The 22,584-nt window shown below is 44.3% G+C and overlaps 1 protein-coding gene across 50 annotated transcripts in view; it reads left to right on the plus strand.

Moving 5' to 3' along the window:
• Window positions 1–807: 807 nt before the first annotated feature.
• TRDN (triadin) overlaps window positions 808–22,584 on the plus strand; it is a 1,152,170-nt gene continuing 1,130,393 nt past the window's right edge. For all 50 annotated transcript variants that reach the window (XM_075339946.1, XM_075339974.1, XM_075339964.1 and 47 more), the window contains exon 1: window positions 808–1,203. In XM_075339946.1, the coding sequence (XP_075196061.1) occupies window positions 1,182–1,203 (22 nt within the window). In that variant the 5' untranslated portion in view covers window positions 808–1,181. The remainder of the gene's footprint in view (window positions 1,204–22,584) is intronic.

A 22,584-nucleotide genomic window follows, 5' to 3' on the forward strand; every position in this document is an offset into this window, starting at 1 on the left:
TGTAGCAGTGCTGAATGGCAGATGACATAGTAAAAACGCATCCCTACACATTACACACGCTTGTCAAGTCAATAAATAAAAAAAAAAAAAAAAAAAAAGGTGCCCAATGCATACGTCACAGAACACATGATCTAAAGGATCGCACATAAAATTGATCAATTTAACATAGACTACTAACGCACGTGAGACAGCAAATGAACGACCTACGTGCAATCTCATAAGATCCCGTATGCAACCTGGGCGTGTCACATCGCAAATGCAATTGTACAACTAATTGCAACGTGTAAAGCAGGCTTAAGGATGCTAATTTTGCTGAAATCTAGCTTCAATTGTGCATATGTGTACAGATGTAATGGAGTTTATTATGTCATAGCAGGCCTGGCTTTCTTGTTTGGCACATAATGATAGGAATTGTATATTTTCATGGGACTGTGGGTAAACCTACTGTGAGCTGTACTACACAATTGATGACAAATTTAGAGCTTTTACGTCTGTGTTGCTCCACATTTCCGTTCTGGCTTTTGTATTGAATGTTATATTAGGGAAACAGTAGACCAGAAATAGAACTTTGTTAACATAAAGTATATGTGGGTCACTGTCAGAGTATATATTGCTTTGTAGGTCTGCCACAAGTGAGGGGCTTCACTGTCATGGCCAGCAGTGAAGGAGTGAAGGACATGAGTGCTTGACAGACATCACAGATGGGGCCCACCCTCAACCAAATAAGGCCACGAAGAATGCCAAAGCAAGTGTGCTAAGAATAAACCTGAGCATTAATGGATAATGTTACAAGACACTCTGAGACCTGTCCCCTGCAAAGTGCACTTATTATGAGACAAGCTGCAGGGCCTTGACTGGCTCTAATCAGTTCCTTTGCTTTTTTTTGCTGTCTCAGATTTTCAGTTCTTCTTAGAGTTGAATACCTAATATTATTAGGGATCCTCAGAAGGACTGTAAAACTTTTCAAGTACTGACCTGGAAACACTTAGTTTGATCCTACGACTTCTTACCTTTAGCCTTCAGGAGGGGACGCTGAAATTAATCAAGCTCCAGGCAGCATAAAAGAGGAAGGAACTGAGTTACGAAACACAGAATCCTAAAAACTCTAAAATTGTGCGTCTCCACACCTGAAGACTTATGACCTGTTACTGCCATTGATTCCTTAACGTCCAATCAACGCTATGACGGAAAGCACAGCTGAAGGTAATTCAGGCATTTTTAAGATGCAATTAGTTAATATTGATTAGCAATGATGAAGTTAATGTCACGTTAAGTATGCCAATAATTAGCTGTGTCATTCGAGACTATACCTTCTGTTCTGATTTTGTTCTGTTGATCTAACGAGAGAACGCTGTTTTTGTTTGCTTGTTTCTCTGCCAATTAATATATATAGTCATAGATAGTTATTTATTAGTATTTCCTATTTAGATTAATGATCTTTTTTTTCATTTTCCATTTGTTGAATGCTAAAATCTGTTGCCCACTCTATAAATAACTGGAAATATGAAGCTGCCACAGATAATATCTGGCCATCTATTAATGTGACTTAAGAACATCTATGGGACTCATCAGCTCCTTGGGCTTTTAACTATTTAGAATTAATATGTATATCTGTTCTAAAAACTAATCTAAGTTTTTTACACTTTAATTTTTTTCCTCCTCTTTTTTCAAGAGACATTTTTTTCTCTCTCGACATAACAATATGAGGGATTATTGTTTTATGGAATAAATTGGACTATCACTTTGCCAAATATTGATGAGAAAAAAAACAATTCCACTCTTCTTTTTTTTCCTAAGGTGTTCATTCTGCAGCAAAATTAACCATGATTTTCTCATCAGGATTCTGACAATATAGTTTATCTATGTTTAAAACATTTCTGAAGTATAAAAAAAATAGTGTTATTTTTTGAGACCCTCAAAGTTTCATTTTTCTGTTGATGGAGCTGTATGTCTGGAGCTGTTATAGTTTCCAGTTTGGGGTTATAAACATTTTGCTCACTTTTTATTCCGTTTATGTTGATGCAAGTTAACAGAAAAAAATGATGGCAGTTTGATTTAATTTTTTTTTATTTATTTTATTTTATTTATTTATTTTATTTATTTATGTTTAGCGTTCAAAAAGAATGTAATTTCAGCCTTTCGATTTTTTAAAAATTTGCATACTAACTGTTTTAAAAACTTTATAGTATAATACACTACAGTGTTTTAGTATTTTGAACAAAGAGGAGGGAAGAAAAAACGGCACCAAAATTGTATACAAAAAGTGTTAAATTTTATTCACATAAAATATATGAGGATGCAACATTTGTCATGAGAATAAATAGTACAATATCAAATAGAACAGAAAATAGAAAAAATGAGGAAACCTGGGGATGAGGAATGCAGGTGTGGGTAGAACACAAAAAGGGGGAGATGTAAAGTCCTACCCGTTGCCGTAACGGAACCCTGGGGGGGTGGTGTATCACTGGAGTGTATGAGTCCAAAAAATGGACCCCAGCCCCCCAAGGTAGTAAATAACCCAGATGACCCTCCACAGAGGATGTATAGTCAAAGATTGAAGTACATGACCAAAAAACAGGTAGACAAAGTACTTAGAAGAAGTATAAAGAGATAGTATCCACCAGAGTAGTCGTGAGGCAATAGAGAGGAGGCTGAAGCGTTGTGTGTAATGAATGATTATAGTCGTGAAGCCGAGAGGTGCCCAATAGCATATAAACGGCTAATAAAAAATACACACACACAATCAGGTCCTTTATGCCCGGACTAGTCGTGGAGCTGGAGAGGAAGGAAAATGCACACACACAATCAGGTCCTTTATACCCGGACTAGTCGTGGAGCTGGAGAGGAAGAAAAGAAAAATGTGGAAGGTCCCGTTAAGGGACACAAAAAAGAGGGCAGATATAAACAGTTAGAAGGGTGTGCAGCCCAGCTCAAGAAGTGGACTGGTCGTGTGGCAGAGAGAGGAAGCAAGTAGGTACAAGAAAGAGAGTAGTCGTGAAGCCGAGAGGTGCAGTACAGCACAATGACGGCCAAGGTAAAACAAGGAGGGAGAGGAAAAGCAAGTCTCTGGACCCACAGTAGTTATGTGAGTCAAAAGGGAGTGAAAACAGAGGAAAAGTGAGAAGGACAAAGACTACCTGTACAAGTGGAGGGAGGTGGCGGCAGGAGGACGGTCCCAACAGCTGTTTCGCCTGAACGCTTTTACAAGGGAAGTGGAAAATAGAGTGGGGCTGACCGCTATATACAGGGGCAGCACAGTTGTTTTCAATCAAGTAAAGATGGTGTCCGGAAAATGCGCATGCGCCGGAAGTCGAGGCCAGCGGGCGGAGCGGGCCGAGACCGCCGGGGGTAGTGCGCATGCGCGGGAGAACGGACGTCTCCATGACTCCCACGCATGCGCACAAGACGGCCGCGGCCAGGCAACGCCGCGTCAGCAGTCAACAGACCGGCAGATGCGCAGGGACACCAAGTATGAGTGGAACAATGAGAGGGTAACAAAACAAAAATATTAATGACATTTGGAATGAGTAATGCAGAACAATACATAGGGGAATGAACGACATAATAAATGGACAGCACGGACGCATCAGGAGACGGGACATCAACAGGGTATGCAAACTGATGGTTATAAGATGCCGGTATATTTCAATCCAGACAATCCATGCCATCCAAGTTGTCCACCAATGGAAGGGGAATAAAGAGGAAATAAAGGAAATGGATGTCCCCACAAACCTAAAACCTATATGAAAGAACCAAACACGGGGATGAAAGAAACAAAATGAATAAAAATACAAACCAACAAGAGATTAAAAACAATATAAAAACATTTTGTGTTCATATAAAGTGGTACCCCCTAGGGGTCCCGCATGCGGACCAAAGCACAAAAAAGTGGTCCATATCCAAATATGAACCGGTAAGGGGGCCAAAGGACCATAAAAAAGGGTCCAAAGGAAGGCAAATAAATGCCGTCCGTTCTCCCGCGCATGCGCACTACCCCCGGCGGTCTCGGCCCGCTCCGCCCGCTGGCCTCGACTTCCGGCGCATGCGCATTTTCCGGACACCATCTTTACTTGATTGAAAACAACTGTGCTGCCCCTGTATATAGCGGTCAGCCCCACTCTATTTTCCACTTCCCTTGTAAAAGCGTTCAGGCGAAACAGCTGTTGGGACCGTCCTCCTGCCGCCACCTCCCTCCACTTGTACAGGTAGTCTTTGTCCTTCTCACTTTTCCTCTGTTTTCACTCCCTTTTGACTCACATAACTACTGTGGGTCCAGAGACTTGCTTTTCCTCTCCCTCCTTGTTTTACCTTGGCCGTCATTGTGCTGTACTGCACCTCTCGGCTTCACGACTACTCTCTTTCTTGTACCTACTTGCTTCCTCTCTCTGCCACACGACCAGTCCACTTCTTGAGCTGGGCTGCACACCCTTCTAACTGTTTATATCTGCCCTCTTTTTTGTGTCCCTTAACGGGACCTTCCACATTTTTCTTTTCTTCCTCTCCAGCTCCACGACTAGTCCGGGTATAAAGGACCTGATTGTGTGTGTGCATTTTCCTTCCTCTCCAGCTCCACGACTAGTCCGGGCATAAAGGACCTGATTGTGTGTGTGTATTTTTTATTAGCCGTTTATATGCTATTGGGCACCTCTCGGCTTCACGACTATAATCATTCATTACACACAACGCTTCAGCCTCCTCTCTATTGCCTCACGACTACTCTGGTGGATACTATCTCTTTATACTTCTTCTAAGTACTTTGTCTACCTGTTTTTTGGTCATGTACTTCAATCTTTGACTATACATCCTCTGTGGAGGGTCATCTGGGTTATTTACTACCTTGGGGGGCTGGGGTCCATTTTTTGGACTCATACACTCCAGTGATACACCACCCCCCCAGGGTTCCGTTACGGCAACGGGTAGGACTTTACATCTCCCCCTTTTTGTGTTCTACCCACACCTGCATTCCTCATCCCCAGGTTTCCTCATTTTTTCTATTTTCTGTTCTATTTGATATTGTACTATTTATTCTCATGACAAATGTTGCATCCTCATATATTTTATGTGAATAAAATTTAACACTTTTTGTATACAATTTTGGTGCCGTTTTTTCTTCCCTCCTCTTTGTTCAAAATGCTCTTTGAAGTAGGCACCCCCCCCTGTGGGAACTCCAGGTTGTGTTTCCCCCAGTGATTATTGAATTAAGCCATGTATATGTTGTTTATAAAGTGTTTTAGTATTACAGTATATTCCCAGTTTACCAATATCAAATGAAGCCCAAATACTGGCAGTGAGACAAAAGGTAGCCCCCAGTATTTCTTCACTGAAAGGGGTTATCCGGCTTTAAGGGTACCGTCTCACTAAACGACGTACCAGTGATTACGACCACGATACAACCTGGTCAGGATCGCTGTATGGTCGCTGGTGAGCTGTCAATCAGGCAGCTCTCACCAGAGACCAGCCACCAGTGACCAGCGACTCGTGTAATGATGATACGCTTGGTAACAGGGGGTAAATATTGGGTAACTAAGCAGAGCACTTTGCTTAGTTACCCGATATTTACATGCCAAATCTTTACAAATCATGTACCTTCAGTGGCACATCCACCTTCATGCTCCAGGAGTCCTTACAGTGCTTGCACTGCACGCTGTCAGAATACACAAGTCCAGTGTCACATAAAGTGATTTGTACCCTAAGGCCAGATATCTCCCTTTGATAGACAGCTCTCAGTGGTTAAGCAACAACTACCAGAGCTTAATCTAATTGTTGCAAAACGTGCTGGCTAAATAGCCAGAAGCCCGCTCTAGTCACATGCACCTTGCATAAAGTACACTACATCAAGGTACACAAAGGGTTTTAATATAGTACATTTGCATGCCTACAGTTAATCAGTGCGTGGACATACATACTCTCATTAACATTGAAATTGCAACACCAAGAAGGAAGTGAATTCAGCTTGACAGAACATTCGTTATACAACCATTGGTAACCCTATTGATAACATGCCAGTGTAAGTGCATGTAATTCTCTGAGGATTGAATATCCTTTATTATGCTCGTAAGACTCTCAAGAACTCAAAGAATAATAAGTGTACAATGTAAAAAAAAATGTAAAAATACTTATACACACCTTACCACTTACTGATCTGGCCCCACTGTAATGGTTACCGAGCGAGCACCAGATTAGTGGATCCACTAAACTGAAAGTAATGATTAGGGATGATCGAATACCTCAAATATTCGGCAATGCCCATATTCGCCGAAAAGGTCGCCGCTATTCGACTATTTGCGAATATTCGATGCGCAATGTAAGTCTATGGGATACCCGAATAGTTGCCGAATAGCGCATCGAATATTCGCATAGCGGCGACCTATTCGTCGGATATTTGTGAAGCTGAATATTGCCGAATATTTGTGATATTCGATCATCCCTAGTAATGATCACTGGCCTGGAGGAGCAAACTAGAATGGAAAACGAGTCTTCAGTAAAGCCACCGGAGGTGATGATAGACCTACACTGGTAAGTAGCCAACAGAGGGCAGCTCCAGAGCATCAACAGTACCTCAGTAGGCTGGCGCCACAGATATGGACACAGTCAGTCTCTCATAGCAGCAGCAACAACAGCCAATATTGTGAATTTAGTCGTAATATATGGATGGATGCGGTAACAACTGCCGGTATGGGTAGTTGCAGCAGTAGGCATTGTAGAAACGGGCGGAGAGGATAGTTGCAGAAATGGATTTGTCATGCACTGTAACACAGATAGGAATCAGCAACAGCACACAGTACAGGAAAAGCAGCAATAGCAGCACACAAAGGGACCTGAGAACTAACAATGTATAGAACTCGTTCACCAGGCATTTTCCTTAAGGGAAAGATGCCTTAAATATCTGATTCCTCTCAATCATGCTGAGAGGCACTTCTGGGTCAGAACATAGTGTCCCTTTAAGAAAAGGGGCATGTCCACACACGCACCCTACAGGCACTCCTGGGAGGCCTATGTAGCATGCGCAGGCCCTGGGAGACAGCAGTGTGCCGCCCCGTGGCCCCGTTACCTTCAGGTCGTCTCAGGGTCTTCAGGGACTGCATGTCCTGGATTGTTCTGGTCACAGGTAGGTTGACTTCTATGGGATTCGTGACGCCACTCTCGGTATTGCGGACAGGGCGACCGCCACTGCAGATTAGGGGATGCCTGGGGCTGATGGTAGGCGCAGTTAGATGTGAAAGCCTCCCGAGAATGAGGCCGGCCCCAGGGCCCAGTGTAGGTGTGTAGTACCACAGGTCACAGAAGAACTCTCACGCACAGCAGGAAATGTCTTTCAGGGTTTTTACTCACTTCAGGTGGCAGGGGTAAGTGACCCGGGCGATGCTGTGATGCTCCAAGTAGGGAAACAGGCTCCTTCAGGCTAACTTAGTGGGTGGCTGCTGACTTGCCTTCCTAGCCCTTTTGTTTTTGTGGTGACGCAGACTTGAAGTCCTACGGGGTCACCCAGGGAAGTTGTGCTTCCGCCTGTTCTCCCCTTTTCGGCCCGTTTTCTTGTAGCCTGGACCAGGTAACTCCGGTTGCTTGCCTCTTGTCACCTATAGGCCCTTTCGTTGCTACGTGGCTGCAGACTCTGTGTTGGTGAGGTTAAGGGCATGAAGTGCCCCCACCAGCAGGTTGAGCAGGCCAACTGAATGGGCCCCTGCTCTGGAGACTTGTAACCCCGTGCAGGCAGGGTCTACTGGCAGTCCCCATACTCAGCCACCTCTCTGCTCTCTGGCCTTAGGTGGTTTTTGGGCAGCACTACCAGGTAGCCCTTCTCCCCCGCCAGCAACCACTGCACCTGCGGTGTCTGACTAGTGACAGCCTCCAGGTTATCTCTTCTGTGACTGCTCTCTCTCCCTGAGCTTCACTAACTGACTGGCTCACTACTTCATCCCCTCTGTGCCTGCCTACGCAACTTAGCAACCAGACTCTCTACCACACCCCTTGAGTAAAGATGGAGGCCGCGCCCCCACCTGGATTCCCCAGGGGTCCCTTCAAAGGTTGATGTGGGAGACCTGGTTACTATGCGCCTGTGTGTCCACACCCCAGTAAGCCTTCTGGATTACCTGTGTTGTACTGACCCAGCATGGGTTCAGTACTCAGTGGTGCCTGACCAGGTCAGGGGCGCCACATTCCCCCTTAGTTATCAACAGCACGTCCTCGGGCTGTAAAGGCAAAACATTTTAAAATGCATGAAACAGTAAAACACATAAAAGCACTGTAAAACCACACCAGGTACCATACATCACCACCCTCCACCCTCAAGTCCGTTACCCACCCAAAACCCTCTCAGGAGGCAGGTCACCGGTCCTTTTAGCTCTAAGGTCTGGGCCATCTGTTTCCCCAGACCTTTCCTCCAATCTTCCTCTCCTGGGGCTGGTGGTTGAAGGCAAGCCCCTCTCCCATCGAGTCATGTCTTCGGGCTCTTCTGGCAGGATGTAGAGGCGGCTTTCTTGGTCTGGTGGTTAACGGGGTATGCCTGCTTTGTGGAGCCACGCCTTTGGCCTCTTCTGGCAGGAATGTAGAGGCGGCATCCACAGTCAGTCCAGGCAGGGTACCCTCTATGTGGTGGAGAGCCAAGCCCCATAAACAGGCGTGCTCTCTGGTCACAGACGAGCCGAGCCCCTAAACAGGCAGGCTCTGGTGGGGGTACCATTCAAGGTAAATACATACACTGCGAGAGTTTGTGGCTATAGCCAGTTCATAGCCTAATGGTCCTTGTAAGAAGTGCACAAACCAGGTGCAAAAGCAGACTTAAAAGGGTTCTCACAATAGTCCTTGTGAGCACATTCTTGAACTTGAACGTTGCAAACTGGGAACTTGCAACTTTGTTGTACTTTACTTTGCTTTACATTGACTCTTCTTCTTCCTTACCAGGGCTTTGGCCTGTAGGGCTTTGGCACTGGACAGCTTCTGTCTTTGTCTTCATCTTTAGTTGTATCTAGCTCGTGCTCTTTGTCTTTGTCTTCTTCTTTATCTGGTTCACTTTCTTTTGGTGTTACATCTAATGCGTACCATCTGCGTTCACCTTGGTGCTTGGTAAATTCTACCTGGTCTCCCATGTGCAAATCTCTGCCAGGGTGTCCTCTAGGCAAGTGTGAACGGACATCTCTCCTGCTGACAAATATGCCTTCTTTCACACCGGGCGCTACGATAAAGCCGTATCCAGACTTGAGACTAAATTCCTCCATTACTCCGTGGTAAAGAGGACCTCTAACCTGGTGGCGGGCTTTCCTCAGGGACTGTTTCTCCTCCAAATCCCGGGTTTCACATCTTCCTTTTTCTGCCGATGTGGGGACTGCTGCACAGGGGGTAGTTTTGCTCTGATGCGGCGCCGTGCTCTACTGGCTGGATTGTTTTGACTACCGCCTCACTGCCTGCGGGCTCCAAGGTAACGTACATGCTCGGGATTAAGACAGACAGCCCTTCATCAGCAGAGGGTGTCGGGCTCTCTTCTCCCAGCGGGAGTAAGGCAGTATCTCGGCCTCCGGATCTCCCTCAACTCTGCAAGGTGCTGCGTCCTCCTCTGACGGTTCTGGGGTCGACTCCTCAGCTCCAGGTCTCTCCTCCCCTTAGTACTCTTGAGCACTCCTCCGGCAGCAGCGCTGGGGACGGACGTTCATTGGAGGGCCAGGGTGGTGGGCTCATCTTAGCCAAGGTAGCTGCTGGGACCACTCCATGTCCGGGTAACTGCCTGGGGACAATGTACCAGTCCACCAGGTCCTTGGGGTAGCGAGCACTCAGCTCCTCTTTAAGCCTCAGGAAAACTGGGTCTTCTCCCGGCGGGGATGCAGAACCTGATTCCTTGGGTGGTGGCTGGGGTGCGAAAACTATCTCTGCTTTGCAGGCTGGAACAGACGGTGTGGTGGCCTGGTCTGGTCTGGCCGGATGGGACGCTTCTGCAACCTGGTCTGGTCTGGCCGGACGTGACGTGGCTACACTGGGTGTCTCAGCGGGAACCGCGGGATTCAGAGCAGTGATCTCCATGGGTGTTGCCTCTGGGATCGCAGCAGGGATCGTGGCAGGCGTCGCTTCTGGGATCGCAGCAGGGATCTTCATGGGCGTCGCCTCCGGGATTGCAGCAGGGATCGAAGCGGGCATGGCAGCATGGTGCGCCACGGGCATCGCAGCGGCCTCCAGGTGTGGCAGTGCCAGCAGGGTTGGTGCACTCGAGCGGGCAGGGGCAACACAGGACTCACCCATAGGTAGCATCATCAGGGTCTGAGTAGTTGCCGCCCAGAGTGACACTTGTCGCGGGGTCCACCTTTCTTAGGCCCAAACCGCTCCAGCCATCTCCCGAAGCTCCGTGCATCCCTCTCTGATCTGCTGCACTACCCGGGCCTCCAGCAGAAAGCAAACGCCCAGTCCCACCAGGCAGCGCAGCCTGGCTCTGGATCGTTGTGGGCAGACGCCATCCTCTCTGCGTCTTCTCTGCAACCTTCCAGCTTCTCTTCCAGTAGCAAGCTCGTGACTACTTCTTCCCGCCGTCTCTGGACAACTCCGCCTCCATCGCGTGCGAGGTCAGGACGCTGCAAGGGTTCTCTGGGTAGCCACACCTCTTCATGGGCGGTTACTTCTCCTAGCGCGGGCTGCTGTTGTGCTTCCAATTTTCCAAACGAACCGACAAGGCACATGGTTACCTGTCTTTACAGGTCTAGTCCTTATCCTGTTCGTGACGCCAGAGTTGTGCAGCCCCGTGACCTTCAGGTCGTCTCAGGGTCTTCAGGGACTGCACGTCCTAGATTCTTCTGGTCACAGGTAGGTTGACTTCTATGGGATTTGTGACGCCACTCTCGCTATTGTGGTCAGGGCGACTGCCACTGTAGATTAGGGGATGCCTGGGGCTCATGGTAGGCACAGTTAGATGTGATTGCCTCCCGAGAGTGAGGTCACAGAAGAACTCACACGCACAGCAGGAATGTCTTTTAGTGTTTTTACTCACTTCAGATGGCAGGGGTGAGTAACCCGGGCGATGCTGTGATGCTCCAAGTAGGGAACCAGGCTCCTTCAGGCTGACTTAGGGGTTGCTGCTGACTCGCCTTCCTAGCCCTCTTGTTTTTGTGGTGACCCAGACTTGAAGTCCTACGGGGTCACCCAGGGAAGTTTCTTCCACCTGCTCTCCCCTTTTTGGCCTGTTTGCTTGTAGCCTGGACCAGGTAACTCCGGCTGCTTTCCTCTTGTCACCTATGGGCCCTCTCATTGCTACGTGGCTGCGGACTCTGTGTTGGTGAGGTGAAGGGCATGAAGTGCCCCCACCAGCAGGTTGAGCAGGCCAACTGAATGGGCCCCTGCTCTGGGGACCTGTAACCCCGTGCGGGCAGGGTCTACTGGCAGTCCCCATACTCAGCCACCTCTCTGCTCTCTAGCCTCAGGTGGTTTTCGGGCAGCACTACCAGGTAGCCCTTCTTCCCCGCCAGCAACCACTGCACCTGCGGTGTCTGACTAGTGACAGCCTCCAGGTAATCTCATCTGCAACTGGTCTCTCTCCCTGAGCTTCACTAACTGACTGGCTCACTTCTCCCTCCCCTCTGTGCCTGCCTCCGCAACTTAGCAACCAGACTCTCTACCACACCCCTTGAGTGGAGATGGATTCCCCAGGGGTCCCTTCAAAGGTCAATGTGGGAGTCCTGGTTACTATGCGCCTGTGTGTCTACACCCTGGTTAGCCTTCTGGATTACCTGTGTTATACTGACCCAGCATAGGTGCAGTACTCAGTGGTGCCTGACCAGGTCAGGGGCGCCACAGAGAAATCATCGCAGGATGGCCAGGAAGCTAAGACTTCCAGTGTCCCTCCCAGTGGAGGGGGACAGGACAGAGCAGGTATGCCAGTACAAGCATTACACCCACTGCATCTCAGCATCACCTATTTTATCCTTGTTGCAAGTTCTGAAGGCTGAAACAAGCACTAAATCTTTGGCTTTCTTCACACAAGGCCAGGACTTTTGGGTCTGGTGAGGTCCATGACAGTTTTGCAAGGTGCACTATAGGTCATGACATCATGATATCCCAACATACTCTGTGACATAGCACAGAAACATCGCGAACCTCACTAGACCCACAACTCCAAGCTTAGCTTGGGAATTCAGCACTGATAAAAAGATGTGACACTTGACTAGTGACAGTGAGGAGCGGATGAGCTAGAGGGATGAGTGATAAGTTAAGTATAAGTATTTATTTTTAACCTTTGATTGGCTCTTTACGGTTAGCAAAACGAAGTTGGCAGCCACCATTTTCTTAAATCCGTTCAGAAATTAATTACAAAACAATCCCCATTTGCCTAAACTGTATTTTTGTATTATTCTTTTAGAATTTAATTCCAGTCAATATATTTACTGAAAACATATTTTTTCCACATTTTCATAATTTTCAAATTATTAACAAGTCTATTGTTGTTTTCATTTCCATAAGTACACTTTTAGGCAACATGCTACAAAGTAAGAATTCTTTAATTAATTTCAGTGTCCTAGTTTTTTTTAAATCAATTAAGATCTTAAATTAAAAAAATTAAAAATGAATGAACTAAAGAGAAATCTAAATCAAATCAATATTTGGTGTTACTATACTTTGCCTTCAGAACCGGTTTTAGACAAAGTGAGGCCCTTTGCAGAAGTTATAAGGAGGGGCTCCAAATGATAACATATTGCATTATGACACAGAAACATTTAAGGCTCTTTCAGATGTATGTTGTCATCGGTCCAATGTTTGATCACAATGCACGGTCTAACCATGTGTCTCCCAACCTGAGTGTGAAAGCTTCATAGAAATATATGAAGTTGTTACACATGGGTTGGGAGAGCCACGACCAGTTGGTGCATTATGATCTAACATCGATTGAATTGCACAGATCTGTGAAAGAGCCCTAAAATGGGCTTTACACGCTGAGACATCGCTAGCATCGGCTAGCGATGTCGAGCGCGATAGCACCCGCCCCCGTCGAACGTGCGATATTGTGTGATCACTGCCCGTGGCGCACAACATCGCTTACACCTGTCACATGGACTTACCTTCCCTGCGACGTTGCTCTGGCCGGCAAACCACCTCCTTTCTAAGGGGGAGGTTCATGCGGCGTCACAGCGACGTCACACGGCAGCCGTCCAATAGAAGCGGAGGGGCGGAGATGAGCGGGACGTAACATCCCGCCCACCTCCTTCCTTTCGCATTGCCGGTAGAGGCAGGTAAGGAGATGTTCGTTGCTCCTGCGGTGTCACACACAGCGATGTGTGCTGCCGCAGGAACGATGAACAACATCGCTAATAATCATTAAACGATTTTTTGTTTCAGGACGACCTCTCCGCAGCAAACGATTTTGACCACTTTTGCGATCATTTAAGGTCGCTCAAAAGTGTCACACACTGCAATCTCGTTAATGAAGACGGATGTGCATCACAAACACCGTGACCCCGACGATAATTCATTAACGATATCGTAGCGTGTAAAGCCCGCTTTACTGTGCATGTGCACAAGCTTATCTCAGATGATTGAACCAGTGCAATTGATAGTATTGAAGTTATTCGACGCTTGTTTACCGGCCTCTGTACACAGGCTGAAAAAGAATGATGGGCACAGCAGCACTTCTCCTATATCCGTCAGACAATGAGCTACTGAGAACAATTCATTTTTTCCGGTATAAACAATTCAATCACTAGATGAATAAACACCATTTTGCTCTTTTATTTGGTGATTACTGACATGTTTATTTCTGCAAACTCTAATCCGCGCTGCTGGCATTTATAAATATGAATACTACACACACACACACACACACACACATATATTATATGTTACACACATGCATAAACACAGATTATGCATACATACACACACTGTATGTTACACAAACATAGAGTATGCATATACACAGAGTACACATACACAGACTGTATGTTACACACATAAACAATATGTACAGTATATTCACAGAGTACACAGATGCACAAACACAAATACTGTATGTTGCGCATGCATACAGTATGTGTATGCACACAAAGTACATACATATGCACACATACAGTATATTACACACACATACAGTATGTATATACACAGAGTATGCACATACATACACATACTGTATGTTACACATATAGTATGTATATGCAAAGAGCATACACATACTGTATGTTACATAAATATACAGTTTGTATATACAGAGTATGCACATACACACACAGTATGATTCACACACATACAGTTTGTTTAAACAGAGTACACATATATAGACACATACAGTATGACTATACACAGAGTACACACATACTATATGCTACACACACATACATACAGTATGTATATAAGCAAAGTACATACATACACACATATGGTTGTATGTTACACACACATACAGTATGCACATACAAGAGTACACACATACACACATGCTATATGTTATTATGTTACACACATACAGTATGTATATATACAGAGTACACAAATACACACATACAGTATGTTGCACAAAGATATAGCATGTATAAGCAGAGTACACACATATGCACACATACAGTACATACTGTATGTTACACACATATGTAAATTTACAGAGTACACACACATACTGTATGTTACACACACATACAGTATACGCACATATGCATACATACAATATGTATATACACAGAGGACACACATACACACACTTTATGTTACACACACATTATGTAAATTCACAGAGTGCACACATACACACATATTGTATGTTACACACACATACAGTATGTATATACACAAAGTACACACATACACACATATTGTATGTTACACACATACAGTATGTATATACATAGAATACATACATACACGCTCTATGTTACACACACATACAGTATGTATATACACAGAGTATGCATGTATAAACATGTAGCTTAAGAATACACGCATGTATACACAGAATGGCACAGGTCTACTGAAGACCCTTGTGCTTTTCATGACAGTTCCCCTGTGAATGACAGCGTTTAACTGGCGTTCCTAGGAGATGGTAATTTTTGCTATACATAGCACTGCTAATTTGTTTTAAAAATTTCTGATTTTTTTTACTGCTTAAATAAAAAATCTATACATGTTTTGTATCTGCAGCATCATACTGACCTGGAGAATGATATTGCCAGGTCAATTTTACCGTCTAGTGAACATTGCTTCCCACTGCATCACATGATATACCTTTGGTATGGGATACATTTTTTCATGTTTTTCGCTATTTTTGTAGTGTGATTTCTTTTTTTCCTATGTATAATAATTATTATCCTTTTGTCAGACCATTTGGAGGACTACAGTGCCTTGCGAAAGTATTCAGCCCCTTTGAATTTTTCAACCTTTTCCCACAATTTAGGCTTCAAGCATAAAGATAAAAATGTTAATGTTATGGTGAAGAATCAACAACAAGTGGGGCGCAATTGTGAAGTTGAAATAAATGTATTGCTTATTTTAAACTTTTATAAAAATAAATAATTGAAAATTGGAGCGTGCAATATTATTTGTCCCCTTTAAGTTAATACTTTGTAGCTCCCCCTTTTGCTGTGATTACAGCTGCAGTCGCTTGGGGTATGTCTCTATCAGTTTTGCACATCGAGAGACTGAAATTCTTGCCCATTCTTCCTTTGCAAACAGCTGGAGCTGAGTGAGGTTGGATAGGGAGCGTTTGTGAACAGCAGTTTTCAGTTCTTTCTACCGCTTCTTGATTGGATTCAGGTGTGGACTTTGACTTGGCCATTCTAACACCTGGATACGTTTATTAATGATCGATTCCATTGTAGATTTTGCTTTATGTTTTGGATCATTGTCTTGTTGGAAGACAAATCTCCGTCTCAGTCTCAGGTCTTTTGCAGACTCCAACAGGTTTTCTTCAAGAATGGTCCTGTATTTGGCTCCATCCATCTTCCTATCAATTTTAACCATCTTCCCTGTCCCTGCTGAAGAAAAGCAGGACCAAATCATGATGCTGCCACCCCCATGTTTGACAGTGGGGATGGCATGTTCAGGGTGATGAGCTGTGTTGCTTTTATGCCAAACATATTGTTTGGCATTGTGCCCAAAAGTTTGATTTTGATTTCATCTGACCAGAGCACCTTCTTCCACATGTTTGGTGTGTCTCCCAGGTGGCTTGTGGCAAACTTTAAACAACATTTTTTATAGCTATCTTTGAGAAATGGCTTTCTTCTTGCCACTCTTCCATAAAGGACAGATTTGTGCAGTGTACGACTGATTGTTGTCCTATGGACAGACTCTCCCACCTCAGCTGTAGATCTCTGCACCCAGAGTGATCATGGGCCGTTTGGCTGCAGCTCTGATCAGTCTTCTCCTTGCTTGAAAAGAATTTTTTAAGGGACGGATGGGTCTTGGTAGATTTGTAGTGGTATGATACTCCTTCCATTTCAATATGATCGCTTGCACAGTGCTTCTTGGAATGTTTAAAGTTGTGTAAATCTTTTTGTAACCAAAGCCAGCTTTAAACGTCTCCACAACAGTATCACGGACCTGCCTGTTGTGTTCCTTGGTCTTCATGATGCTCTCTGTGCTTTAAACAGAACACTGAGACTATCACAGAGCAGGTGCATTTATATGGAGACTTGATTACACACAGGTGGCTTATATTTATCATCATCAGTCATTTAAGACAATATTGGATCATTAAGAGATCCTCAATGAACTTCTGGAGTGAGTTTGCTGCACTGAAAGTAAAGGGGACGAATAATATTGCATGCCCCAATTTTCAGTTTATTCCTTTTTACAAAAGTTGAAAATAAGCAATACATTTCATTCAATTCACAATTGAGTCCTACTTGTTGTTGATTCTTCACCATAAAATGTAATTTTTGTTATCTTTATGTTTGAAACCTGAAATGTGGAAAAGGTTGAAAAATACAAGGGGACTGAATACTTTCACAAGGCACTGTATCTATCCATCTATTTATCTATTAATTTTCTTTTTGTGTGACCATTATTTCCATGTCTGCCCCGCTACATTGGATTAGATCCGTTAATGGATATATAAACTTGTTGAGCACCCTCTTTTATTCTTGTTATGTGTAGTAAATGTTTGATAAAATAAGATTTAAAACAGTTGTCAAGTTAAAACACGATATTGGATGGGAAGCCTTCCAATCTCCTTACCTCCTGACATTGCAGGCTGTTTTTTGGATTAGTTAGCAAAGCTACCACAATTAAAAGAATGGCCAGGAATGCCAGGAGGTAAGGAGATTGGAAGGCCTACCATCAAGCGGTCACAGATTACTAACCTGGCCCATGGAGCGGGTCCTATGAATCGGTTCTGATAGCTCTAGTAGACACTAGAGTAAGGGCAATTATTTTGCTTATTTTGCTTATTTTGGCTGTAACTTACAAAAAAATGGTGTTGATTCTTTTAATGAAGAGAAAAATGGTTACTAAAGTTTAATTAGCATTCTTAAAAACCTTTATTGAAATTAATTTTGTAAAGGTAACCTACTGATGATAATGTAAAATGTTTAAGCATGCATACATGTGTACATTTTTTTATAGATTTCTTCTTTTATACCTTTATATATTCTGCATGTCTGCACTCCCAGAAATTAGTATTTTACTTCATATGGGAATGAGGCATTGAGTGAGATCCAGACCTTCCTGAGCCTCTGTCTCCTAAAGGCTCCTTTACACACTGCAACATCGCAAACGGCATCGCTGTAACATCACCGGTTTTGTGACGTAATAGCGACCTCCCCAGCGACATTGCAGTGTGTGAAACATCAGCGACCTGGCCCCTGCTGTGAGGTTGCTGATCACTACACATCTCTCAGGACCATTTTTTGGTCCTTTGTTTCCCGCTGTGCAGCATGATCGCTAGAAAGTCTCAGTGTGTAAAGGGGCCTTTACAGCGACTTCGTTAGCGACTTCCCTTTCAAAAAGCTGCTTTACAACGTCCCCAATGACTAGTTAGGTCGTTCTGCAGGTCCGTATTGCTGTTGCGTCGTTTTCCAGGTATGCCTGTTTGACAGCTCACCAGCGACTCACCAGAGACTTTGCAGCAATCCCGGCCAGGTTGGCATCGCTAGTAGGATCACTAGAAAGTCTCAGTGTGTAAAGGGGCCTTAAGGTTGGTTTCCCGCCCACCACCAACCTCTTTAGTTCCCTTGATAGCTCACTGCTTTACTTACCTGTTGCCTTATGTTACACAGATAGTAAGCTATCTATCAAGCTTAGTGGAGAAATAATATTGGATTGTGCACCCAGCACATAGTATACAACTTCTGAAATGCATCATAATCCTATCCATCGTAAGCTATTGTGGCACCTCAGTTGATAATAGTCCTTTTACTGAAAAAAAAACCCTTTTGCAAAGATGAAAATCAATTTCACTTTCCTTAGTGATCTTATAATGGCAGACACCAGTTTTTCAAGCTATATAATTGCTCACAGTACAGTTATGCACAGTGACTCACAAATAAATGATCGGCCATCTCCATCCACCCAGCAATGCCATGACTTTTTCTTCTACCCACAACTAGAACCATCTTGCCCTGAGGCAGGAAATAGATGGGAAGGAGGTGACGTGGGGTCAGCAGCACCGCGCTTGCGCAGAACGAAGGACGCCGAGGGGGAAAGCGCGGTCCCGCGATTATGGGCGGTTGCTTGGTGATAAACATCACAGCACCGCCCATAATCTAAAGCCTGCGAGCACGTCACCAGCGGTGACACTGGGCACAGTGCTCATCCACGAGAGATGAGCACTGGGCATGCGCGGGGACCTGTGGAGCACTGGGCGGCGTCCACAGCTATGGAAAGGAGTGATGGGGGACGGCCTAAAGCGGCAGGAGGCAGAATAACGGATGCCAGGCAGCCCGCCCCCGTGTCACATTTACAGAATCCAAATCCAAAAAGGTACCACTTTATAAACTCTGTATTTTGGTCAGAAAGGAGGCACAATAATAACAGGGACCTTTCTAGAATGCAGCCGAGGAGCTGCAGAGGGGGAATCTTTTAGGTTTTAGGGGAAATTTCTGCTGACAGGTTACCTTTAATGTCCTGGTGAAATCGTTCACCTTGCTCTTCACTCACAGCTCCCAAATTTTCAGGAAAGTTGTCAAGGTGGGAATGGAGGAAATGCACTTTCAAACTCATCAGGCAACCTAAAGCTTTAAATGCTTTCAGCATTTGTTCGACGATTTGTTTGTAGTCAGGGCCTTTGTTATTGCCTAAAAATTTCTCTACGACCTCTTTAAATGCAATCTACCCTTCTTTTTGAGGATGCGTCATGGTATTGATATACTCTTGATCAGCTATAAGCCTTCTAATGTCTGGTCCGACGAACACATCTTCCTTCAATTTTGCCTCCGAGAGGCCTGGAAACTTGGCGACAAAGTATTTGAAGCATTCTCCATCTTTTGGAAGTGATTTTATGAATTGCTTCATCAATCCCAATTTGATGTGGAGAGGTGGTAGAAGAACTTTATGGGGAGGAACCAAAGTTTCTCAGAGGACATTTTTTTCACCAATTGTGAGCAGCCTCAGCTGCCAATTCTTCTTGGTCCAGTGATTTTTTCGGTCTCAACTGTCTCATAGACACAGCAAACAAGGGTGTTTGGTATACCCAGCTTGTTGCCCGAGCAGCATGCACAAGACTTTCAAATCCCCACACACTTGCCATTCCAAGTTCTCTTAGGTTTCCTTGAGGTGTACGAAATGACCTACAGTGATGGAAGCATAAAAACTGCTGTTGTGGAGTAAAACTGCTTTGAGACTTCTTTTTGAAGAATTTATAAAAAGACACCATTGCGCTGAATCATATTGGATTTTGAATTGACCCATCAAACCTTTGACATTAATGCAATAAACCAACTTATCTTCCTGGACAAAGTAAAGAACAAACTCATCTTCACGATGTCTGAACCATGAAAAAGACACTCCTGGCAACAAAAAATTCTTGCTTTTGAGCCTGGAGCCGAGTAGCTTAGCGGCATCTTTGGGAAGATTTAAGTCTCTTACCAAATCATTCATCTCCTCCTGGGAAAACAATTTTGGTCTTGTATCATCTTCAAAGTCAGAACTTGATTCATCTGGTTCAGGTATGACTCCACCTTCATCGGACATAGTTATCTCATCCAAGGTAGCAGGCGCCTTGGGTACTGGTATATCTGTGCCATGGGGGATGAGAGGAATTGCTGAGTGAATATTGGGGTATGAAATGGAATGCTTCCATTTTGAATTATACCCCTTCACATCGCATGAACAAAAGTAACAATCGTCACTATGGTTCTTTTGTTCTCGCCATATCATAGGAATTCCATGATGGAAAGCTTTTTTCTTACCCTTGAACCAATTTCGGAGGTCCTTAACACACCGTTTGCACACTTTATGAGGCGCCCAAGCTTTATCTTGATCTCCAAGCTTTAGTCCGAAATATGCGAAGTATAATTTTTTCACAAAGTCTGTAATATTCAGCTGTTGCTTCAACACTGTATATTCACCACAAATGCAACAGAAACTGTCAGGCGAATTAATACACTTCCGCTGAGCCATAATGCTAATTTTGGGAAACACAGTTCAATATGAAGAGCTAACACGAACTGAGATTAAAAAGTGTGAACAGGCGAGAAAAAAGATAAAACAATTGAAACAAGCCCGCTCATTCAGCTTGCAAAATGTTGATGCTGGTTTCATTAGCTCACTCTGAAAGTTCTTTTCTTTGAAAGTTATATTTTTTTGGCATTATATATCTTCAATGCATTGATGGGAATTAATTAATAGTAATTTTGACTTTCAAAACCCTAAAAAAAAAAAGAAAAAATATTATGAAAAATTTACTAAATTTAAAGAGAATTTTGCATTTTGTGGCAAATCCTGACGTCCAGGATTTTTTTCAATATTTTTTTCATTTTCAGCACAACAAAATACATGGAAATTAGATGAAAGTATTCAAACAACTTTTTAGTCGCAGACCTGTGTAGTCGACTCCCTACCCCCGGAGTTGCACAATGTGTGCATGAGGCTCCATTATGCAGAATAAAATGGGGGACAGACAAACATTTTGAGCCTACAAAGTGGTTAAAAGGAGCCTCTTAGGCAAACGCACAGAGTAAATATTCACACTAAAAACAATACCTTTATTTCAAAACTATGAACATCATTTTACAGTATAAAAAACACAGCCTAACCTAGGAAGGTTACTTGATTCTTGGTCGCTAAAACCTGTCAGGTGATTCATAACATAAATTTTAGTTTCATTGCCACTACATCAAGCTTTTCAGAGAATAATATACTTTTAAAATTCAGCAAGGGACCATAGTCCTATACTGTCTTCAGCTGGATCTTCCCTGTGCTAGTAGAGCTGATTGACAGGTCTCTCCCTATGTACACACAAGGTCAAGAGACTTGTCAATCACTTGCAGAGGTTCTGGGATGACCCAAATGGGTGAACAGCTGGAGTGTTTCAGAGACTCATGTATGAGTCTGCAATCCTGCAGCTACAGACACAATGAGATTTAGGGCTTATCACACGTACCTTCTGAATATTCTGCAGCAATTTGACAGCACATGTGCGCTTCAAATTGCTGCAGAAACACTGCATAATGGATGCAGTGTTTCAGCAAAATAAATCCCGATTTCATGTGCTCTGGATGCTGCCCCCACCATAGACAGAGTGGGAGCAGCATCCAAAGGGCATGGAATAATTGACATGCAGCTTTTATGAACGCCCGGATTTGGGTCAAAATTTTAGCACCCAAATCGCTGCATTCAAAAAAGCAACGTGCGCACGTGTCATGCACAATCTACATAGATTGTGCAGGGAACGCAGGATGCATGCATTTACACTGCTGCAGTGCTAAACGCAGCGTAAGGCCTCTTTCATTTGTACATGCCTCCGGTACGTGTTTGGCAGTTTTCTCACGTACCGGAGACACGTACACACGTAGACCTATGTATTCCTATGGTTTTGGACACACGTAAGTATTTGTGCATGTGAGAAAAACACTTGCTGCCGACCGCCGCTCATTATGCTCATTGAATATTCACTTCACTGCGGCCAGAAGCAGCAGCAGCGGGGAGTCGGCAGGACCGGAGACCAAAGATTAGCACCACGGACAGCGACGCCAGGGACAGGTGAGTAGAAAGTTCTTTTTCTCCGTGTGTTATCACGGATAACACACGGAGAACACACGTAGCCCATAAACACAGCTCACGGAGGGCAAAACGCACCTCTGACACGACTTCACGAACGTGTGAAAGAGGCCTAAAAGCATGCAACACGCAGACGTGCGCACACAGCCTTATACTGCTTGCAGGTTGTGGAGGATAAATTGCCTGGCATTTTGATTTTTTCCCTCTTTTACTGTTTACCAATCAGATTAATTTATTTTAGATTTTGATACATTGGACGTCTATAAACGCAGTAATACTGTATATGTGGATTTTTATTCTTAATTTTTTAGTGTGGTAAAAAGGAGTGATTGGACAGCACGGTGACTCAGTGGTTAGCACTGCAGTCTAGCAGTGCTGGGGTTCTAGGTTCAAATCCCACTTTGTATGTTCTCCCTGTGTTTGTGTTTGTTTCCTCCCACACTCCAAAGACATACTGATAGGGAATTTAGATTG

Source organism: Anomaloglossus baeobatrachus, chromosome 3 (genome assembly GCF_048569485.1).
Source record: "Anomaloglossus baeobatrachus isolate aAnoBae1 chromosome 3, aAnoBae1.hap1, whole genome shotgun sequence".
Lineage (NCBI taxonomy): Eukaryota > Metazoa > Chordata > Amphibia > Anura > Aromobatidae > Anomaloglossus > Anomaloglossus baeobatrachus.